The sequence below is a fragment of the Pteronotus mesoamericanus genome, unplaced genomic scaffold (genome assembly GCF_021234165.1).
Source record: "Pteronotus mesoamericanus isolate MK-2021 breed Mesoamerican mustached bat unplaced genomic scaffold, CSHL_Meso_final contig_2, whole genome shotgun sequence".
In the NCBI taxonomy this organism is placed as follows: Eukaryota; Metazoa; Chordata; class Mammalia; order Chiroptera; family Mormoopidae; genus Pteronotus; species Pteronotus mesoamericanus.
This window is the reverse complement of record NW_026555084.1, coordinates 16,041,219-16,063,157: the sequence shown is the minus strand read 5'-3', so window position 1 is coordinate 16,063,157 and position 21,939 is coordinate 16,041,219. Positions and strand designations below refer to the sequence as shown.

The following is a 21,939-nucleotide window of genomic DNA, read 5'->3' as shown; positions in this document are numbered from 1 at the left end:
GAACCAGGACAAACCTCACAGCCCCGCGTTCCTAACCACAAGGCTATACCGCCTCAGAGAGCTAAAAATCTTGTTTATGGTCAATTGTTGATTAGATTTAATATCTGGGTTCTATAATTCCTGCTATTTCTTTTTTCTGAAGTGTTATTTGGGCCTAGAGCTTACAAAATTTTACTTTGTGCTGGGGGCAGGGGACCTCTAAGGATGAAGAGAAAAGGAATGTATATTCTAGGTGCTTAGAAAACATTACAGTTTATTCTCCACTAGATACGTCTATAGTTACTTGTGTGTATGGGTATATATGTGGGTACACACATAGGCACATGCATGCATACAAATAGAGATTGCCTGAAATGTATGTATACATGTGTGTATATTTCATTCATTTATTCAAAAAATATTTTCTAGGCACCCGCTAGGTGCCAGGCATTCTTACTCTTCCCAAATTCAAGATGAATTTCACAAAACTCTAAGGGAAATTAAAAACTTTTTGACGGGGCAGCCTGCTCTCCCCCATCTGTCTTTAAATCCCTGTGGCCCCTCTGCCCCCCAGCGTCTTGCATCCAGGCGCCCCGCCTGCTCCTGCAGCGTTTCCCCTGCAGCCAGGCTCAGGACCTCTCATTTTACAGGCGAGGAAACCCGTGCCTGTAAACAGAGGGGACTGGCTTCCCCACAGCCAGTCAGTGACTTGGGGTGGACAGGAGTTCATGTCAAATGACTCCAAACCTGCTTACAAAATTAGGAGGCAGGACAGCATTATCTCCCTGACAACACTATCTTCAACTCAGCCATACCAATCTGACAGGGGCCGGTCCAATCCCTCTTCCTGGAAAGGCCACAGCTTCCTGGATAATTCTTTAGGAACCATCTGTCAATGGAAACACAGGGTTTGCAAACACAGATTTCAAAAAACCCGAGTGGTGAACAGAAGAGTCCATTAAAATAACAATGACAGTGATGAAGGTAAGTGCTATTGCTGACTTAGTATACTGCCGCAGGCATTGCTGAGAACTTCCTTGGGCTCGGGCCTGTGAGAGGAGAGGCCAGCCTGCCCGGCCTGCTGGCCAGCTCTGCAATTAGCCTGTCAGTTAAATCACTAACAAAGGATCCCTTTCCATTCTTGCTGTCAGATTCTCTGCACACAGTCCACAACTGGGTAACGTTTATTTGTCACAATGCATGTTTGAGTTTACGGTATCTTCCAGCAACGATTCTCATATTTTACTATGAAAAACATCCCCTTATTAAGGGAACGTTTAAGGGAAGCTTATGTAAAATGCGGGTTCTGGGATCCAGCCCCAGAAGAGTCTGAGCACCAGGCGTGCTAAGTTTGTAGTACAGTCCCTGGTGGCTGTGATACAAATGTCCCCAGTCCCTCCGTGGAGAAATACTACACTGGGACCAGGCACTATGCCACCTCTTAGGTACACTGCCCACCTGAAATTTAGCATTGTCTCCAATTTCACCAGATTGTGCAAACCTTGACTGTTGAACAAAAAAATAACAAAAAGCAAAAGCCACTGGACTTGGTCCCCTCCCTGGCACCGAGCATGCCCAAACGTGCAAGCACATCCGCTCTGTCCTGCTGCGGGGCCCTGTCCCAGGCGGCGGGCGGGGGGCTACTCACTGGTGGAAAGGAAGCGGCAGAGGTTCCAGGGCTGACGCCGGCACCAGGCCCCGCTGACCCGTCACCAAGGACACGCCTTCCCACTCGGACCCGCCTTCGCCTTCGGCTGTTTTCACTGAGATTAACTCGGTCTCGCAAAGTGTCAGACACTCCCCTTCCTTCTCAGCTGGCTGAGCCACGGCGCACATGGCTCTGCAGAAGAAGTGGCCTGTAGATAATGAGAAAAGCCCTTCCAAGGAGTAGCAGGAAGTGAAAGGGGATTATCACGCAATGCAAAGCTCCTCTCCGTGGCCCAGACACTTCACTTCCTGGGAGAAAAGTACAGAGTTGGGCAAGGGGGAAGGCCCAGAGGCACCGCAGGGGGCCCTTGTGAACCCCGGAAAACTGGCACCAGGAAAAAAGCCACGAAGAGGGAATTCACTTAAAATAGACACCAAAACTTTTGAGTAATTCATGAGTCTACGGTTTAATTGGGACTTCACCTTGAAAAAGAATGAAATAAAAACTTATGAAACTATGTTTAACAGAACTTCAGTTATAATTGCAACTTCATGCTTAATCTTAGGACCAACAAAGAATGAATTACGTTGATTCGGATAAATATAATTTCTCCAAGTAAATGTTATAGTAACATATTATGAAATTGTTTCATAATGAAATATGAATACCAAGTTATATTGTTTGTGCAATGCAGGCACAAAGGAAATCATTTTGCAAAAGACTGCAGATCTGGCTCTCTAAGTGTCTATGACGTCATCCCTCGTCGACTGGTCAGGTCCTTCCTGGTGAACAGATTTGTGGGAGCTTCATGCAGTTCCCCAACATCCCTTTCCTCGATCTCATGAAATCTTTTAGGTTTTGCAAGATTTGCCATTTTAATTTACAATCAAATTATATGTTTAGAAAAATGATTCTCAGTCTTGGCTGCACATTGGAATTACCTGGGCACCTTTCCATATGTACCGAAGCCTGGGCCCCCACGTCTGGAGGTCTAACGGTCCTGCATGGAGCCCTGGCAAAGGCATCGTCTGAAAACGCCCCGAGTGGTTCCAACACCAGACAGTCAGCGAGACTGGCCAGCAGAGATGTTCACGTGATGTCAGTGTTAAACTGAGAGAGCTATTTGAAGTAACATTATAACAAGTGGGTTCATTTGTGAATATTATCACGTTTGAATGGTTTTTGCCTCCTTTGTAACCTGATTATTTCAGGGACTCTGATAATAAATATCCAGATAAGACCCTCATCCCCACCCCTACTCCATGCTCACCTTCCTGTGTCAGGAGAGCCAGGTATATTGTTTCCAGGTGTTTATCATCTACTGACACTTGGATCTCCGTATCCTCCACCAGTCTGCAGTTGAGCCAGTACTTGTGGTCAAAGAGAAGATGCTCCAGGCAGGCGGAGACGTAGCCTAAGAAGTCAAGCCAACAAGGCTCCTGAGCAGGCTGACTGCTGCCATTAGCTGAGCACAGAGGAGGGTGAGCAAGCCCTCACCTCAAGTCCCCTCCCTGACTTCCTCCCCATTTAACTGGAATTAGAAGAGCATAAAAGGGGTAGCTTAGAAATTTCCAGAATGACTTGATTCTTGTCAGCATCTGTGGGGAAGTATAAGTCTTTTCAATGATCTCTACCATTTTCGACAAATGTATGGGTCTCCATTATGTGTAATGAGATGACTAAACCCCATTACCTTTTTCTAATGTATCCATGAAGGACTCTCTAAGATGACAATGCTGATGCTGGGGGTTCCTGGCTCCTCCTTAAAGTGACGTGAGGCCTAAAATCCTGTACCCCCGGTGATGCAGAGGCTGGGGCGGGGGTTCTCCATGGCCCACAGAGGAGTCAAGATTTACTTCAATGTCCCCAATCTGGCCCTCAACCTCGGCCGTGCCCAGCAAGCTCCCCTTTGTTAAAATCAGACTAGAAACTAAGCAAATTGCAGAATTCTAACAGTTATGGATATAGTACTTTAAATATGCCAATAAATGTGAAGTATTTGTTTTAAAATTTTGCTTATTTTGAGACTTCATCTTTTCTTATGTGGCAAAGCGCGCCTCTTTCCGTTCTGACTCTGTTGTAATGTCATAGGCCTCGTGTGTCTTCTTTAACGGTGCTTCACGTACTTTACTATGTGCACAGATCGCCTGGGGAGCTTACTGAAGTGCAGGCGCTGGCTCAGCAGGCCTGGGGCAGGGCCTGGGAGTCCACCTTCCTAACCTGTTCCTGTGATAATGGTGCTGCTGCCCACGGAGCCCCCTTTGGAGACTGAGGGCCTCTTATGGTCGCAGGAGGAGATGTGTGAGGTAGAGAGAAGGAAGTCACCGCGACTGTGAGAGAACGGACACCCTCTGGCCGTGAGTCCCGCACCAGGTTGCTTCCTCTGTAAGTCCACACAGAGTCCCGCACTCTCTGGGGACTGTACCACGGGCGTCCATTCAAGTGGCCTCCTCTTGCTTTGTAACTTCCCTGTCACGAGTTATCCTCCGGGGAGGAGGTAGGTGACGCATTTCCCACCACAGCAGTACAATGCTGTGCCCCCAAGTCCCTCTTCACCTTCTAGAAAACCCTGCAAGTGAGGCCCTGTTAGCAGATAGCTCCTCCATCTCACACTTTGTCTCTTTTCCAGAAGCGTGGAATAAAGTATCAGGAACTTTATGATTTTAAGCAGCTAGTTTGACTTTACTCCAGACTGGCTCCTTTCCTTCAAACCATCAAATTCGTATCTATCTTGGTACTTTGAATTTAGTCTTGACCAATAACTATTTGCCAATCGTTTGATTCTCTAAAAGAGAAGTCCCTCTTTGAATACCAAGAAGTGTTGCACGTTGCATTTTAGAATAATAGTGAATGTCTGCTTTAGATTTCATTCCAAGTATTTTGTGGTTAACTATGCTTGCCAGGGCTCTGCCTCTTTTAATTATCTGAGCCAAACCAATCCCTTAATGTCAAACCCTCCAAACCGGCTGGCATAGGTGCTCTTCCACCTGCCTGCCTGGGTCGTACCTAAGCTCAGATAGGTGGAGAACTTCCAGATTTCCTCCATGGTCTTGAAAGTGATGAGGAACTGGGCCTCCTGAGCCTGGATGCCCACCAGCCTGGCAGAGAGGTCCTGGGTAAAGAGAACGGTGTGTCAGCCTGGCATGGCAGTGTCTGGCTAACAAGCTCACATAGGTACAAAATGCTCTGTATGAATTTCTTAATTGTGGCATTGAGTTTCACATCAAAGACACACAAAAAAGGAAACAACCTAAATGCCCATCATAGGAAACTGGTTAAAATGAATTATGGTTCATCCAGACAAATGGAATATTATGATATCATGCAGCCATAAAAACAAGAATGAAGAAACTCTTTGTGCACTGATATAGCCTCTAAATATATACTGCTAAATGGAACAATGGCAATGACAAAAAGAAAAAAAACAGGGTGTAGAACTATGTGCAGTGAATGCTACCTGTTGTGTAAAAAAAAAAAGTTGTGTGCAGTGGGTGGAAAATAAATCATGGAAGGCACTTTGTGAATCTATGTGTACTGATTATTTTTATAAAGCTGGCAAACAGGAAAAGCACACAAAAATAAAAATTATTAACAGTCCTTTTTCCACACAAGTTTCTATATAACTATATCAATATAAATAGCATCACGTAAATTGTTATGTAATCTTTTGTTGCCAAACAATATTTTGTGGACCATTTTCCGTGTCATTGAATAACCCACATTATTTTTAATGGTTACATATGCCATTGTTGCATCCACACAATTCATTCTTAACGTTTCCTCAGGGTTAGACATTTGAGTTGTTTTCATTTTTTTTCAACATCCCAAACAGCACTGTGATAAGCGTCCTACACCCAAACCTTTGTACATGCCCTGGGCTGTAAGTGTGCACACCCTGCACAGCACTTACAAGGGTGAGTGCGCTTTCAGTCCTGTAACGCAGGAGCCCCGCTTCCCTCCGAAGGCACTGCCAGTCACCTGCTCCGGGCAGAGCCAGAGGAGGCCTGCAGGCCCCACCCCCTTTTTCAATGCCTGAAAAAACAGGCCTGAGTCGCAGGCCCAAACTTGGTTTTCCCCTAGAATCCTTCTCTGTTGCTTGCCCAAGCCCCCGGAGTTGACCGCCATAAGGGACGATCAGAAAGTCCCTGTCCCCCCAGGCCAGGTCCTGCCATCAAAGATCAATCCCTGGAACCCTGATCTGGGAGAAGCCTGGAGAAAGATGAAGAGAGAAGGATTGGAAGGAAGAGCCAGCCCTTCGCTGAGCCAAGTCAGAGTTCTGGTGCTCTGCACACCAGGCACCAGGAGGTCCCCGGAGGGATGAAGTCCTAGTCATCAGGGAAGCAGTTCTAGGCAAAAATTGATTTACAGGGAATTTATTAATTGTCAAGCGCTTCACCAAGAACTTTATGAGCAATGCCTCACTTAATTCTCACAATCCACTTATGAAAAGAGTACAATTACAGTACTTAATCCATTCTACAATGCCCTTTTACCATCTTTAACAATTTCTGAAACAAAAGATAAGGAAGCATGACATTGTACGTAAGTGGCAGCACTTCTTTTCTTTCTTGGAGGTAAACAAAATAATGGTGCATTTTATAATCCAATGGCATTGCAGAGTTAATAGCAAATGGGACTGTTTCTATTTTGTAGTCAAGGAGGCCCAAGCAGAGACAGGTTATGCAACTTGCCCGAGGTCACCTGTGAGGACTCAGGGGCGCCCTGGCTGGATCCAGCCAGCTCCAGGCCTCCGCCCGCAGACCAGCTCCCTCAAAGGAGCCCAGCCCAGGCCAAAAGGGACTCAAACAAAAGGAAACTTTGTGCTCACTTCGGCAGAACACATGCCAAAACTGGGACGATACAAAGATTAGCATGGCCCCTGCACAAGGATGGCACGCAAACTGGTGAAGTGTTCAGTGTTTTAAAAAAAAGAAAAAGAAAAAGAGTTATAGAGTTATGGTGCCAGTTAGCAGCTAATGCCTCCATGTTCCTGAATTCTGGAAATTTCTAAACAAAACCAAAAACACTCCATTGTTTATAACTGATCTCCTTTGTATGGCGCACACACGACCACCCCAGCACGTGCCAAGCTGTCTAGACACTGTCTCATTTCTGCCTTCCAACAAAACACGGGTGATCGTTTTCAGTTACATGACAGATTAATGGAGCACGTGTCTCTTTTTAATTTGTATCAAATGAATGTGGACACTGTCAGAATAACTAGAACATAATAGTTTATTATGTAAAGTAATGTTCTCCTTCCCCACCTTTATTGCAACAACTTTTAACCAGCTGTGACTTTAGTTCTCCTAGGAAATACCTCCTAAACTGTCAACGCTTTGATCAAGCCTTCTTTCTTGGTTGAACAATTGAAGATACCATTTTCCCACTATGAGAGACCAGAAACTGGCTCATTTACCTTGTTGCCTTTTCCTTCTCCATTCTAATATTTATAGTTATTAACTTTTGATTAGCAAGCTTGGTACTTGAAAACAATGTATACTTAGCGGTTACCAGTGGCCGAGGGGGGGCGGGGCAGACGGGCATTGCTGTTTAGTGGGTACGGAGTTCCGGTTGGAGGTGATGGAGATGTTCTGGCAACGGCCAGTGCCGACGGCCGCACAGCCACAGGGGAGCACTTGATGCCATTGGATTGTGCCCGGCAAATGATTAAATTTGAAAACTTCTGTTCTCCATATATATGTTTATCACAACAAAAAACAATCCAATTCACCAAGTTTAAATGTATATACTTAAGAAGGTACGTATTACAATGACTCCCATTCCTCAGAGGTTAACCAGCAGAAGGTCAGGCAACCAGAGGGGCAGATTTGAGGTGACGTTTTCCCTGACTCTGAGACTCGTCCTGCCCTCCTGCGGAGCGGAGAATGTGTTCCTTCCTTCATCTGCTCACTCAGATGTTTTCCTGGGGGCCTGCTTTCTTCCCAGCGCTGTTCTAGGGGCCGGGGAACCCGCAGCCACCAGACAAACCCAAGCTGGGAGCTGGCCCCGCCGGACCGGAGCTCACCTTAAACAGCGCGCGCACCTCCTGGTCTTCATTCTCCAGCGCCCAGAGCCGCCGCCTGGCTGCTTCCTGCAGGGGGCCGTTTACGCACCGGCTGGAGCGGCTCTTCACACTGAAGGAGAGTGTCAGGTCTGCAAGAGAACAGGGAGAAGGACCAGGTGGGAGCGCAATGAGGGGGAAGAAACAAGTAGTCACCAGCGCTTCTCACGCCTAAACCCTAAGTGGATGTGCCCAATACTCAGAGGCTACCGGAGATCTTAACGATCCCTGATCCCCGGAACACCTCCTTTAAACCAGCCCCCAGAAGAAAACGCTTAAGTCCGCTAATGCTCTGGAAGCCCAGGGCTCGGTGTGCTTGGGTTGGCTGTTTCTGCTGTGAGCAAGGTTGATCCCGCGCTGCCTGGCACTAGGTGACAGAGCTGACACTGTTGCTGAACGTTCACTAAACACATTAAGCATCAGCTGTAGAGCCAGCGAGGACACGTATTTCCTCCTGCAGATAATTTGTGAAAATTCTGAGCTCTTTACACATTTATGAAAATGTGTGTATATATCAAAGTAGAAATGTAATAGATACTATGTATTTTATGCATTACATATACATATACACATACAGTTTGTCTCGAACCTGTTTTTTTTCTGATAATGCATTTATTAATATTTGCCAGGGTAATTGGTTAATGTATTAAAATCTATCTTTAATGCCTTCAAAGTACACATTCACTCACCCAACACAGTGAGCAGAAGCTGTTTTAAGTGCTGGGTACAGCAGGAAACAAAACAGACATGGTCCCTATTCTCGTGGAGCTTGTATTTTTGGCCAGTGACCAGTTCCATGAACACGGTACTTTGGATGGAGGAAAATGCCATGGAAAAATGGAACAGGGTAAAGAGACAGAGCGATGGAGCAGCTGGAGGCCAGGGTCTGCCTTTGGATTGCGTTGTCAGGAAAGGCCACACTTAGAAGGTTCATCTTGTAAATGCACTTTGCCATGCGCCTCCTTCACTCAGTAAGCAGACTTATCCAACACAGTAAACCAAGGAGGGTATGGACTGAGAAGTCTCCCTTCTGGCCGGAACTTGCCAGGACCTTTCCGAATTCCTGAGGGATGGCCCCCATCATACTGGCCTAGGCCCCCAAGGCAACCCCGACCTCTCCCTTGGAAAGGCCCGTCTTTAACCGAGAAGTCTAGAAAACGCGGCGGCTGCAGGCCAGCTCCAGTGTGACATGCCCAACTGACCTGACATTGCTGTGAACTTCGGTTGGACGTTTGTCCCCTTCCACTCCTCCCTGGCCTGTGTTCTAACCTCATCCAAGCCCTCCATCTTCGGTAGTCGAGCTCCAACCTTCTGCCTCGTAGCCTCTCTGCACTCTGATCTCTAAGAGGAGGGGAAGTCCGGGGGAGGCGTCACACAGACCTGGGCCCAAGGCCTGGCTCTGTTCTTGCCAACTGCACCCCCCTGTGTGGTTAATTACCTCTCTAGGCTTGACTTTTCTCATTAGCAAATGGCTCTTGGAGTGCCTGTCCCACAGGGGTTTTCAGAGGCTTACTAAATGAGATTATGCACATAAAAAGTTTGTTCAGTGCCTGGCACATGCTAAGTGATCACTGAACAACATTAAGCATTAGCTCCTGCCCCTCACAAATCCCCCACCCTCACCCCAGGACTCCAGGAATTGCTGTTCTCACTGCCCTCATCTTGTCACGCTTGTAATTAACCTTGGCTCTGTGATTTTTCACCGATCTTGTCTCCTCTGTCCTTGCACAACCTGATCCAGGCTCCCCTGAGAGTCTCCAACAGCCCCTGGTCAATGACAGCCCCTTCAACGTAAGTCTCCTTGCCACACATGCACGTGAATCCCGGGATATGGAACTCAAAAGACGTGGATTCAAATACACAAACTGCGTTTGCGACCTCAACCCGTGGGAGCTAACACTGCAAGCGGGGGCTCCGGGCCCAATGTGGGGCCGCAGCGCCCGCCGCACCGCCAGGCGGCAGAATGAGCCTAGTTTGCTCCAGTTTGGTGTAAGTGTACCTTGTCTCTTTTTTTTTAGTCCTTCTGAAAACCGGTTTTTAATCATGATAATATATCTGATTGATTCTGTCTGCAACTCTTCTTTATAAAGGAGTGGTTGGCTGAGGCTCCCCTTCTCTCTCCACAGCCTTCCGGGAAGCAGCCCCATGGCAGAAAGCACCGCAAGACAAACGATTTCAGCCTTGGCTGATTAAGTTCCACCTACACAGACCCCTTGTCCCCTTGCTCACTGGTTTTCATGCACAGATAAGGCCGAATGCTGACTCCGCTGTGTTCACGCAAGAACAGATGGTGATTCAACGTTTGGCGGGAGGGCCCAAGCTGACAGGCAGATAAGCAGATTGACACAATAAAAAGAAATGAAGGGCAAGGTTTCGCTTATTGTCAGCCAAGCAGTTTGGCAGAATTTGAAATTAGGAAAAGAAAAAACCTAGTATGACACTTGCACAATATCGATTGACCTGATTTATGTCCTTTGAAACAGTCATAATGTAAACCTTTTTCACAAATCTGTATTTTGTCTGCTGGAGAGAAGGGCATGTTTGGAGGGGCCATGAAGCATTGTGGCTACGCACAAGGACTGGATTGAAATCCTCTTCTCATCACGGACTAACTGGCGGTGGGGAAGTCACCTCCCTCTCTGAGAGTCTCTCTGCCACCTTCAAAATGGGAAGTTTGGTGCCACCTCCCACAGGGGAGCATGTGCAGATGGTAAGAACATACGACGGTCACTTAGCATGTGCTTGGCACAAGGTTTGCCCTTAACAATGGTCCCCGTGACTATACGAGAGAAATGAGTCTTCCACAGGGTTACCCTCCGAGTCCCCAGTGCACGGCTCAGCCTAGTGCGGCTCTCCGAGGGCGACTCTCCCTTTGCCAGCTTCACTGGGTGGGGGTGGCCCTTAAGGGGAACCTTGTGAGAGGCGTGTATTGAGAATAAGAATTTTTCACATTAATTTCAAAATCTTTTCCTGCTTCTGAAAGATTCATATAGATGCCCTTCTGATCAGCCAATCTCACCTCACATATTCAACCTTTTATTCACTTATTCATTACTTTAACAAATATTTATTGAGAGCCTACTTTGTACAAGGTACTGTTAGGTACTGTATAGAATATAAATGTGACCTCTACATATTTATTCAACTATTCCTGTATTTATTTACCAGACATTTTCGGAACACCAGCTATGTACATGTAATTCTTTTAGGTATCATGTAGAATATATAATTATTTAAAAGTATTACCCCTGACCTTCAGCACCTTAAAATCTAACCAATGATGTACCTTTTTAATACAACAAATAGGTATGGAGTTCCTAATATGTGTCAGATTGTGAACAGCTTGGAGTGTTAAACTTCAGAAGGTTTAACTTAATCTTATAGACAATGGAAAGCGGTGGAAGATTTGTGAGCAAGTGCATGTCATTGTCAAGGTCATGCCTATAAAGATACATTTGGTGGTGGTTCTAAAAAAGATCAGAGGGAGGGAGCCTGCAGATGGAAGAGATTGAGGAGGTGGCTGCAGTATTCTACATTCAAAATACTTTTTAAAAATAGGGTTTGTCTTTGGCATTTAGATACCTGGAGTCACGTTCTGTAGCGGGAAACATTTTTGCTTGTCTTCGGATGCAGATCTAAACTCACTTGATATGGCTGGATCCTGGGGAAGAGGTTCTTTACCTGGAGAAGATCAAATGAAAGGTCATGGGTGAGGGTGTAAGCAAGTTATAAACGAAGACTGAAAGTTTTTGTCAAGTGGCAATTTTTCTCCCAGGCTGGCGGTTTGGAAGAATTCTATCCCCATTGCCTTATAATTATTTAGTACTTACTTGTTAGCCAAAAAATCTGTCATACCTGCCATTTCGATCATGCAACAACAGGGTGTCCCTGTTTTAGTAAAATGAAAACAGGTTTCCACCCACAGGTCAGACTAGGTTCCATGGCATAGCATGCTGAAGGGGCAGAGGGTACATGGCGCCAACAAGGTCATTATAGATCTGACTACAGCATGTGGAGGGTCAACAGGTGGGCAACAAGTGCTGGAGCGGAACAAGAGAGAGTGGCTTCCGCGGGGAGATGGCTGGAGCGTGGTTGTAACGGCCCTGAAATGTATGCTTGTCCCCAGCCTGTCCTTCTGTCTGTCCAATGAATAGTATCCTGTATGGGACGTCTCTCTCGTCCCCAGCTCTCAAAAAATGTTTCTGCCTTTGCAGCTGTAGAATGGCGTGAGAAGGGAAAAAAAGAAGACTGTGGCACAAGCTAGGGTAAGGGAGGAGGCTGTTTTGATGGCAGAGGGTTGAAAAGAGAAGAGGGTACAGCTAAAAAGCACGAGGCAGAGCACGAGGCAGGAGATATTTTTATAAATTAAAGGGAATTTCACAAGTATGGCTAAGGAATGCGGGCCTCCTTCACAGTATCCCCAAAATACAACGAGAGAACTCAAGACCTTAACGCGTTACTTCTGGTCACTCTGTTCTTTTGGCTGTGGCACTGCTCAAGGACTATGTATAGCACGGGGTCTGAATATTCTATTGCCTGGTCCTGAAAAGAGGGCTTAGCCATCTTGTCAAGCACTGTTTGAGTCCCTCCTTTAATGCTCCCAGTTTCTTCACTTGTGCAATGGCAGTGGGCCAAAGTCCAGCAGGCCCACCAGCTTCGCATTCTAGGCCCCTGCTGCTGTTGATGCCGCCCAAGCCTGACATCGTGGTGACAGAGCGACCGTGCTCCATCCAGTCACTGCTGGTGAGCGCAGAGCCCAAACCCTCATCTTGCTGCACAGAGGTGAGACCCCCTCCTGTGCCCACGCAGTGGGACTTTGAGATACGAGTGGAGGACCCTTCGTTTCTTCCTGGTGAAATAGCACTTTTTTGTGTGGTGAACAGGGAGAATGAAATGGATTTCGGCTCGAATGGGTAGAAGGAGGGGCTCCTCACCTCACGGCTCTTCATTCGGTCTCAGCAGAGCTCAGTGCTGAAAGCTAAGCGGCTTTGCTGGGAAGCTGGCGGGGATGATCGCTCGTTGAACAGGACCATTTCCTAGCTCTGCCCCCAGGAACAAGAAGTAACTGTAGCAAAAAGGCACTGGCTTGGGAATCAGGAGATCTGAGGTTGAGCACAATCAGATTCTCCCGTACACTAGTTAAGTGACCTTGGGCAAGACATTTCATGTGTCCATTTTTTGAGATCTCACTTTTACCAACCATAAGTGAGGAATTGATCTAAATGAGTGCTTCTCAACACTGGCTGCCTGTTTGAAACACCTAGTGTGCTTTTTAAAAATACCCGTGCCTAGCCGCATCTCCATAAATGCTGATTTATGTGGTTCGTAGAGCAGCCCAGCCACAGCTATTTTTTTTTTTAAGTTCCTCAAATGCTTCTAATTTGAGTCAGTGGTAAGGACCATGTGCCTACAATGGCAGTTCTCAAACTTTAATGTGTGTGTGTGAATCACCTGGGAATATTGATCAAATGAAGAGTTTGTGTCCACAGTCGACGAAAGCCTGAGGTGCTGCATTTCTAATGAGGTCCCAGGTGAGGCTCCTGTGGGTCCTGGGGTCGCACCTGGAGCGGCAGCCTGCTTTCCTCCTCTGGGACGAAGTTTGGACGCTGGTAGACCAGAAGCCATAGGCCGTAGAAAACCCACAAACATTTTTTCCTTTTTCCTTTTTTTCCCCCACACAGTGAATTTTTATAGTTTGAATTGCTGACATCATTTAGCAATCAGGCTACTTTGCATAACTCGGATGCTTGGCCTGGCCTAGCGACGGGAAGACCAGTAGCCCAAGGCCTGCGTTCTGTGTGGCGACAGTCAGCTGAGCCTGAGCGGGCGCGGCCCCTGAGTGGGGAGCTCGCTCTCTGGCCACCGCGGTCCCCACGCTGACAGGCCACTCATTCACACTCAGCCTCGGCCAGCTCTGAGAGCGTGTCCCTGGAGTAGGGCTGCATGCGAAGGGACAACAGCCAGGGGATGAAGGGGGGCCCATGAGGTGAGTCCACCTTGAGGAAGGAGGTCCAGGCAGGTGGCCCTGGACTGGGGGAGGCGGCAGGCGGAGGGCAGAATGCTCAGCTCGTAAAGATGTGCGAGGCGTAGAGCAGAAAATCGCCGAGTTTTCACACCACATGCTTGTTTTGTAAAAGATACTTGTACCAAAAAAAAAAATGTAGAAAAATATAGACTATCTGCATGACTTGGAGTAGCCAGTGGTTTCCTAAATAGGATGGAAAAAGCACTACTCACAAAATAAATAACGAATAAACTAGAATACATTAACATTAGAAACTTTGTTACTCAAAAGACTCAATTAAGAGAGTGAAATGTAAATGAGAGTGTAGAAGAAAATATAGACAATACATCCATTCATCAAAGAGCTCAAATCCAGGATATACAAAGAATGTTAATAAATCTTTAATAAGTAGGCAACTTTCTAGAAAAATGGGCAACAGGCCTGAATAGGCATTTTATCAAAGACACTATCCAAATGGTCAATAAATGTATAAAAACCTTTTCAAGCTCATCAGGGAAATAAAAATTATAATCACAATGAAACGCCATTATATAGACCAGCTTAAATGGAAAAAAAAAAAAAACAGATAAAGCCAAGTGTTCGTAAGGATACACAGATATTCCGTATATGGCAAGTGTGAGAATAAGTTTTGAAAATTTTCACTTTGGAAAACTATTTGACAGTATCAGTTAAGCTGAACATACCCACATATACATATGCATGAGATTCAGCAATTCCACCCCTAGGTATATATCCAATATAGTACATACATATGTTCACCAAAGTACATCCACTAAAATATTCAGAGCAGCAGTATCAATAACAGACAAAAACTGGCAGCCATGCAAATGTCCCTCTACACTAGACTAGACTGGACAAGCGAATGGTAGTGTATGCAATTAAATACGATGCAGCAATGAGAATAAATGAACTATTGCCACAGGAAGCAGTGTAGATGAACATACCTCGTGAAAATCCAATACCTTGTATGCATCTAATTTCATGCACAATTCTGCATGAATGGTAAGTTTTAATGAACGGATGAGTTTAAAAGCATTCCTGGCACCTCTCTCCACTTACTCTACCCTGGAATATCTAGGGGTAGCCTGGAGAAGTGAGACTTTAGCTAGCGCTTTGGGAATTGCTGTTGTCCTCCAAGACTCGTAGCCAGGGCCAATGCGCCGGACGCCTTGGGACACAGAAGCCAGAAGCCAGCTCCTTGAGAAACAATAAGGGACCCGGAACACAACCATGAGTTTCATAACAGGAAGAGTGGTTAATAGTTGCACAGGATTTACAGTTTACCAAGCTTTTCACACACAGAATTATAGTTTGACACGAAAGAATTTCAAGACTTGAGCTGGGCCTTGAGAAAGAACTAGGCACTGTTGAAGGCAACAAATAACTATCACATAGAATAAAGAACTTTAAGAAAAACATATGACTTTTTTAATGATTAAGTGGAATAACCCAACAGGTCCATGGTGGCTATTGCTGAGTCATTTTTAATGATCTTTCCTATACTTTGGTCTGCTTTCCCGGTATCCGGTAATGGGCATGCCTTTGTTTTCTAACGCTAGAGGCAGGAAAAGAAGTGCCTGGGAACAAAGAGCCTGCAATCAGACCGTCCCAGACTCAAACCCTGGCTTCTTCATTAGCCATGTGACCTATGTGACCCCAGTCTTATGGTTCAGATGAGGCTGACTCCATTCATCCCTAGCTGCAGAAGCGGTCACATGACTCAAGCATAAGCGAATCAAGTTATGCTGTGCCATTGCCTTACAACCAAAGTTACGCCAATGAAAATGGGTCGCAGGGCCCTCATCAGCACTCTTAGAGAAGGAAAGATTTCTTTCCACTGGACTTGCAGCTGCGAATGTGATAGCCTGGAGCTGTGGAGCCCAGCTACAGAGAGACGCCTGCCCGAGGCTGAGGCCAACCCAGTACAAACAGAGCTCAGAAAACATAACTTCCTGAAACGTCACTTGGATATCTCAATCAAGCCCTGCCTGAAGCAACAACCTCCGGATTTGTCATTTATGAATCAGTAAATTACTTTCTAGAAGCTGGTCTCTTTATTATTATTTTTGGTTAGAAAAAGTTACTCACTTAATTCAGAAAACACGGAGATTGATTTAAAAACTGTCAAACTGCTTTCCACAGTGGCTGTACCATTTTGCATCCCAGTAGCTTTGTGTGAGAACTCCAGCTGCCCCACATGCGCAGCAATACTTGAGAGTGTTAGTCTTTTTCATTTTAGCTATTGTATAGGTGCACAGCTTTCTTTCATTGTTTCAATGTGCATTTCCCTGAAAACTACTGAAGCTGAGCATGTGCTCATTTGACATTCCATATTTTCTGAATGAAAGTGTCTGTACAGACATTTTGCTCCATTTTAACTGGACAATAATTACAGAAAATGAATGTTAGAAAAGGTCGCTCAATTTCACCCCTAATTTTACTGTCTCAGAACCTGAGGTCCAGAGAGTAGCAGTGACTTGTCCAAGGTCCCACAGAAAGTTAACCACAGAGTATGGGCGCAGACTTTGCTCTTTCCACCACATTACCTTGGCCTCAGAAATCTGACGTCTAAAGTCTCTAATTCAGGAAACATCCAACTCACAGAAACTCGCTGCGAATGAGAATCCACTCCCATTTCTCCTCTCTCACCTTCAACTTTAAGAAAAAAACTAAATAGTAAACATTTCCCTGCATGATTTCTTTTCTCCACTCACATTTTTCCCCCTCCTGACCTGACAAGCATTCAGCCAGCAGTTTTATGACGTAAGCCTCCTTGTCCTTGCAGGTACAAAGATCGAATTAGCACTGCAGCCCCATCGGATAGGGCGCAGGGCAAAATGTTGAGGAGGGAGAAGCAAGTTGCATAATGGTGTAATTTTGTTTAAGTTTTTAAATCTTCAAAATCATTTTTTGCAACGAATATGTAAAAATGTAAAAAAAAAAAAAAGCACAAAACCACTGAATTCATGAAAGCAATTCGCTTTGGGGAGTGAAAAGGGGGGATGTGATTGGAAAAAACTACCAGGGGACCCTAATTGTATCTGGAATGTTTTATTTTTTTCAAAAAGTAAGAAAAATGAAGAAGTTCTGAAGCTAATATGGCATAAAGTAGAAATTTGCTAAAACTAGATGGTGGGCTCATTGTTCTAATACTCTGTATTATCACTATGCTCAAAATGCCTCCCAAGTTTCCTGAAGTTCAAACGTGAAGCATCATTTACTACTGTCAGCATTCACCTTCAGTCTCCTATTATTGTACTGATGACTAATATTTACCAAAAGGGTTAAGAAGGAAGTTACAAACACTAACGATCAACATAAGCAAGTGTATCTCTCCCGCATCCACTGTTTAAGAGTATAAGTCTGCCACGTTTCTTCCAGAATGTGTTGAAGATAAGGGGAGAGTGCTAGAAGCTTTCAGACTGACACACTTGGACATGGCTCGTTCTGTAATCCTAAGTGAGCAACTGTAGTTTATCAAACAATGACAAGAACACTGAAGGGCCCAGGAAGTCAGAGCTGATGGCAATTGACTAGAAACTCACCCTCTCACCAAGCGCAATCAGGAGGTTTATATGAGCAAATGCGAGACATCACAGGGAACGTATGTTGCAGACAGCCTCCATGCATGAGAATGTAGCACGCCTGTGGTCGTCAGAACCAACATTAGTCATCCCCTCACACAGCAGCGAACCAGCTGGCAGCTGTCCAGGGTTCCGTTCTGTCAAGAACCTTCGCCTTTGCTGCCTCCCTCGCCCCCAGGACCGCTGATCCTCGCTGATTACTCCCACTTACACAGACACAATGGCAGAAGCAGTCGAAGACACGCCCCCACAGAGCTACTCCAAAGGAGCCAGGAGTGAGGAAGAAGGAATGCTGGGGTGCTCCGTGTTGGCTAACAATAAAACTGCCCGCAATCACTGAGGGACTATCAGAAGCTGGCCCTGTGCTATATCCATGAGATGCATTATCTAACTTACCCCTCACACACGCTCCAAGTAATAGTTACTACCATGAGATGCAGTTTACAGACCAGAGAACTGAGGTTTGAGGAATAGAGGGAAGAAATAAAAAGAAGTCACTGGAGTCAAGATGCTAAATTACCAACATCAAGTAGGTTGAGGAATGAGGAAACAACTATTTTCTTGTTTTCATGAGCCTGGGAACCTAAATCTTTGAACTTTACAGCCTTGTGTCAATACATGGATATCCATCAAACCTCCAGATAACCTTCTGATTACCCCTGATGGACTAAGGAGATGATGTTCACATATCAGACCATCTGACACCCATTATCCAGACCCTGGTCATCTAGAGGATGTGACAAACCCAGAGGCTAAGGATGCAGAACTGATTCTTCTCAAGAATGTACTCCTTACTGTAAGAACCCTCAGCTTTTCTTTCTTCTTCAGACCACTCTGGGGATTGCCTACTCATGTTTTCAGTTTGCAAGCCCTAAGAGCCTTGAATAAATCTTTATCTTTTACTTCTAGCCACAGCCTCCTATTGCATTTATGCTTATTCAACAGGTTCAAAGAACATAAGACTTGCCCAAAGTCACACGATTGTTAAGTCACTCCAGGATGTGTCTCATATTTTGTTCCATTTTTCTAGGACAAATAAAGGTACCTAGAAGGGGACGTTTACAGCAACTGACCTCAGACCTACAACACTCCTATCAACCACCCTGGGAAAAGGCTCTGACAAGGATAGGGAAGAATATGAAAAGATGCCATTAGAAAGCCTTAACAGAAATAAATAGCAAGCTGACTCATGGTGAAAAAGTGAATCCAGGATGCCAACTGAGTAATAGTAGCAAAGTCAGGTAAACCAACAAAATAACTGAATGGTAGTATTGAAGAACTTTGAGGATGTTTTCTTCAATATTGGTTTGTTTATTTGTTTGAGCTGCAGAATGCTTTTACGTGAAATCTTGGACTGAAGGACAAGATGTCAAACTTCTGAAGGACGGCTGCTCCGTCTAAAGCTGGAGGTCAGGGAGCAGGGGCAGAGGTCCCGAGAAACCTCCACAGGCTGAGTTTACAGCTCCCGCATTTTACAGATGAGCAAGCTGAGGCCTGGGGGGTGTGATGTGCTAGGGTGATGGAACTGTAATTAATGTGGTTAGCAGTTATTGTGCTTAGGTTAACTGTGCACCAGGTTGTTTCAAGTGTTTCACATGTAGTCTTAATCCCCACCTCAACCCTAGAAGACACAATTATATCATAAAATCTACAGACGAGAAAGCTGAAACACAGAAAGGTCAAGTAAATTACTCAATGCAAGTCAAAGAACCAAGATCACACCCAGGCATTCTGGCCTCAGAGGCCAGGTGATCAACGGTGACGACGCCTGCCTCGGTGGCATTGTTTGCAGGTTTGCTTATACTTTCTCAGTCTGGGGTGGCCTTCGCCTGGGGGCCTCTCCCTGCTGGAGGTGCCAAGGGCCTAGGCTAGAGCTTCAAGCAAAGGAAGCAGAACGCAGCTGCTTGCCGTTCACTTTGACACTGCCGAGCCCAAGCAACAAGACTCCCGGGGGAAATGGTCTGTCATGGACTAGAAAGCCTTGTCATGGGGCTCTCCTGGAACCGTGGTGGCGCTCCAGGGAGAAACGGTTTCCTGACCAGGGCTAGGAATGGTTTCCTGTGGGAAGCTCATCCAGCTCCCCGCTGGTCCTCCCCCAATTCAATCACCCCACCCCTGAAGCCGTCACTCATCCTGATAAATGCCTCTTGTGAGAACACAGGGCCTCACCCTGGCCCCGCTCTGAAGAGGAGCAAGGAGCTTGCGTGAGGGTGGCCCACCATCCCGGTTCTCCTGGGACCGTCCCGATCTCAGCATTGACTGCATCCGGGGAAACCCCTCATCCCAGGCAAACTGGGGTGGTTGGTCGCCCAATGTCAAGTCTCAGTGACATGACAATTTCTTAAAGCAACAATTCTCTGCAGCCTCAACTTGACATATCAAAACAATACAGCGCACTGTAACAGGTAGGAGGCAGGAAACTGCCTGTTTTTCTTCAGTAACAGCAACCCTGACAAACACAGCGTTTGCGGGACAGAGGCCAAGTTTCTGACCACCCATGGGCCCCAGAGGAACTCACAGCCTGAGCTCTTTTCCTGACATAGAGAATCTTGGGAAGAAAGGAAGGAAGGGCTTAGTCACACCCTGAGAGTGGCAGCCAAGAACAGCACTGGCTCCGCGCAGAGCCAGCCCGCGGCCCCTCTCTTCAGGAACAGTAGATGCTTCCCAGGCTTTGCGCCCTTTCCACAGACCAGAATGGCGCACACTGACAGCGGGAGGGAGCGGGTAGCCAGAAGGCAGAACCGTCTCCCCATCTTTGGAAGAGCAGCTTCCCCAACCCAGCAGGCCCTTGAGTTTTCACTAGGCCAACCACCTCGGCCAAGACGCAGGCCAGTGCCCCCCAGGAAACTCACCTGAGCCCCAGGACAGAGTCGGCTCCCTGGGGATGCAGAAGCAGCCACCCATGTGTTCACCATCCTCCCCGGGCCGAGGACCCTGGGAACACCAGCCAGAAGAGCACGGGGAGGGGACGGCCTCCCCACGGTGTTCCTCCTCCCGCCTCCACCCCGGCACACGAGGGACCAAGGCCCCGGCTCAATGCACAATGCAGCCTTTGATATCCTGGCTGCAGCAGGAGGCCCAGGGAGGATGGGAGGGGCTGCCCGTCCCTCAGGCCCCGCTGCCCTTGCACCGCCAGGCCTCTGCCTGGGAGCAGAGCTCCTCCCTGCCTCTCCGCAGATTGCTTCATGCCTAGCAGGCTGTGGCACATTCCTGGCATTCTAAGATTGAGATACACAGTTTGGTTCCTGTGGGGGCGGCCGGGGCGGAGGAGGAGGTCAGAGAGCACCCCAGGAGGCAGGCCGCTGTTCGCGCTCCCTCCCCGACTGCCCTGGCCTGCCGACGTGCCTGCCTCGGGAAAGGGATTCCCCACCCAGCCTCTCTCTGCAAACACCACCCTTGGCTATCAGCATGAAGCCGAAGCGGGAGCTGCGGGCGCAGCCTCTCACCTCAACCCCAGTAGCATCAATGAGCCAACCGCCTGCTGGTGACGGTGCCACGCCCCAGCCCTGGCTCCCAAGGTCTGGGTCAGAAAGATTCCGGGGAATCGCCTGATGTGGCCCAGCATCTCACAGGTGAGAGGGTGGAGGACCAGGTATGTTAAGGCTATGAGTATGTACAAAAAATAGGGATCACACAGACCAACCTCTCTTCCATTTTGGAAAGTCAGCAGAGCAGGGGAATGCAGTTTACTCAGTGTGGCTGAACCTCAGAAAACCTCCCACAACATCGCCCAAAGGAAATGGAGAAAACACGGCTGAATGCCAACCAGGTTAGACAGCGGCACAGGTGATCTAGCAACCACACTCAAGGATCACTCATTACTTAATGTTTGTTTAATGCCAAGAGCAAAGGTCAGTGGTGAGTGGTCCAAAGAGAGAGGAGGAGTGGGCCGAGAGAAAGCAGGGTCCTGACCGCCCAGAGGATGGACTTGGGGTCACTCTCACAAGCATTTGAAGGAGGGAGGTGGCCAGGTCAAGTTAAATTCTGGAAGGAGCACTGGGGTGACAATGGAAAGGATGACCCAGGAGTCGGTCTCACTGGAGTGGTCAGGAGTATCCACCACATGCACGAGCTCAACCCCGGGAATCAGCGTCTCGACCATGATTTGTGGCTGAAGTCTGGCTCTGGTTTCAGGCCTGACTCACCCTGGCTCCACGTTGCTGCAGAGCAGGCGCTCGGCAGGCACTGCTTCATCTAAACCCCGCGATGCAGGCCCCAGTGAGGGAGCCAGTGAAGAGGCGTGTGTAGCTTGTCTCAGGCCCCACCCTCTATGAATGCCCAACTCAGGGCAGGCCAGCGGCTTCACTTTTCTGGTCACAGGCTGTTTCCACGAATGCACTGAGGGAGGATTAGACTGGGGCGGGGGCGGGGAGTACACGGGGCACGGGGTCTCTGAGCAGAGTGCCACCAGGCAGGATGTTTAAAGTGTCCACTTCCCATAACGTGTCCCATGCCTTTCCCCTCACCAAAGCATGGCATTTTAAGTATGAATTAGGATGTTTTCTTGGGCCCAAGATAAAAGGCCAAGGGTTTCTTTAGAAAGCAGCCCCTTGAAACTTGGGGAGGGATGTGAGAATCAGACAGAGAAGAGCAACTGTGGCCTAACTTGCACATGACAGCGAATCTCAGACTTATCACT

General features: G+C 47.1%; 1 protein-coding gene and 1 non-coding gene across 2 annotated transcripts in view; one reads left to right on the top strand and one right to left on the bottom strand.

The window, feature by feature from the left end:
- Positions 1 to 20,272, bottom strand: part of SH3TC2 (SH3 domain and tetratricopeptide repeats 2) — a 45,142-nt gene extending 24,870 nt beyond the window's left edge. The window contains exons 1-7 of the mRNA XM_054568210.1: positions 20,153 to 20,272; positions 11,274 to 11,372; positions 7,656 to 7,783; positions 4,634 to 4,739; positions 2,898 to 3,041; positions 1,628 to 1,835; positions 795 to 868 (exon numbers count right to left, since the gene is read on the bottom strand). Of these exons, the coding sequence (XP_054424185.1) occupies positions 795 to 868; positions 1,628 to 1,835; positions 2,898 to 3,041; positions 4,634 to 4,739; positions 7,656 to 7,783; positions 11,274 to 11,372; positions 20,153 to 20,204 (811 nt within the window). The 5' untranslated portion in view covers positions 20,205 to 20,272. The remainder of the gene's footprint in view (positions 1 to 794; positions 869 to 1,627; positions 1,836 to 2,897; positions 3,042 to 4,633; positions 4,740 to 7,655; positions 7,784 to 11,273; positions 11,373 to 20,152) is intronic.
- LOC129066784 (U6 spliceosomal RNA) lies at positions 6,448 to 6,551 on the top strand. Its single transcript, XR_008528723.1, has one exon. It is a non-coding gene; the product is annotated as a U6 spliceosomal RNA (small nuclear RNA).
- Positions 20,273 to 21,939: the final 1,667 nt, after the last annotated feature.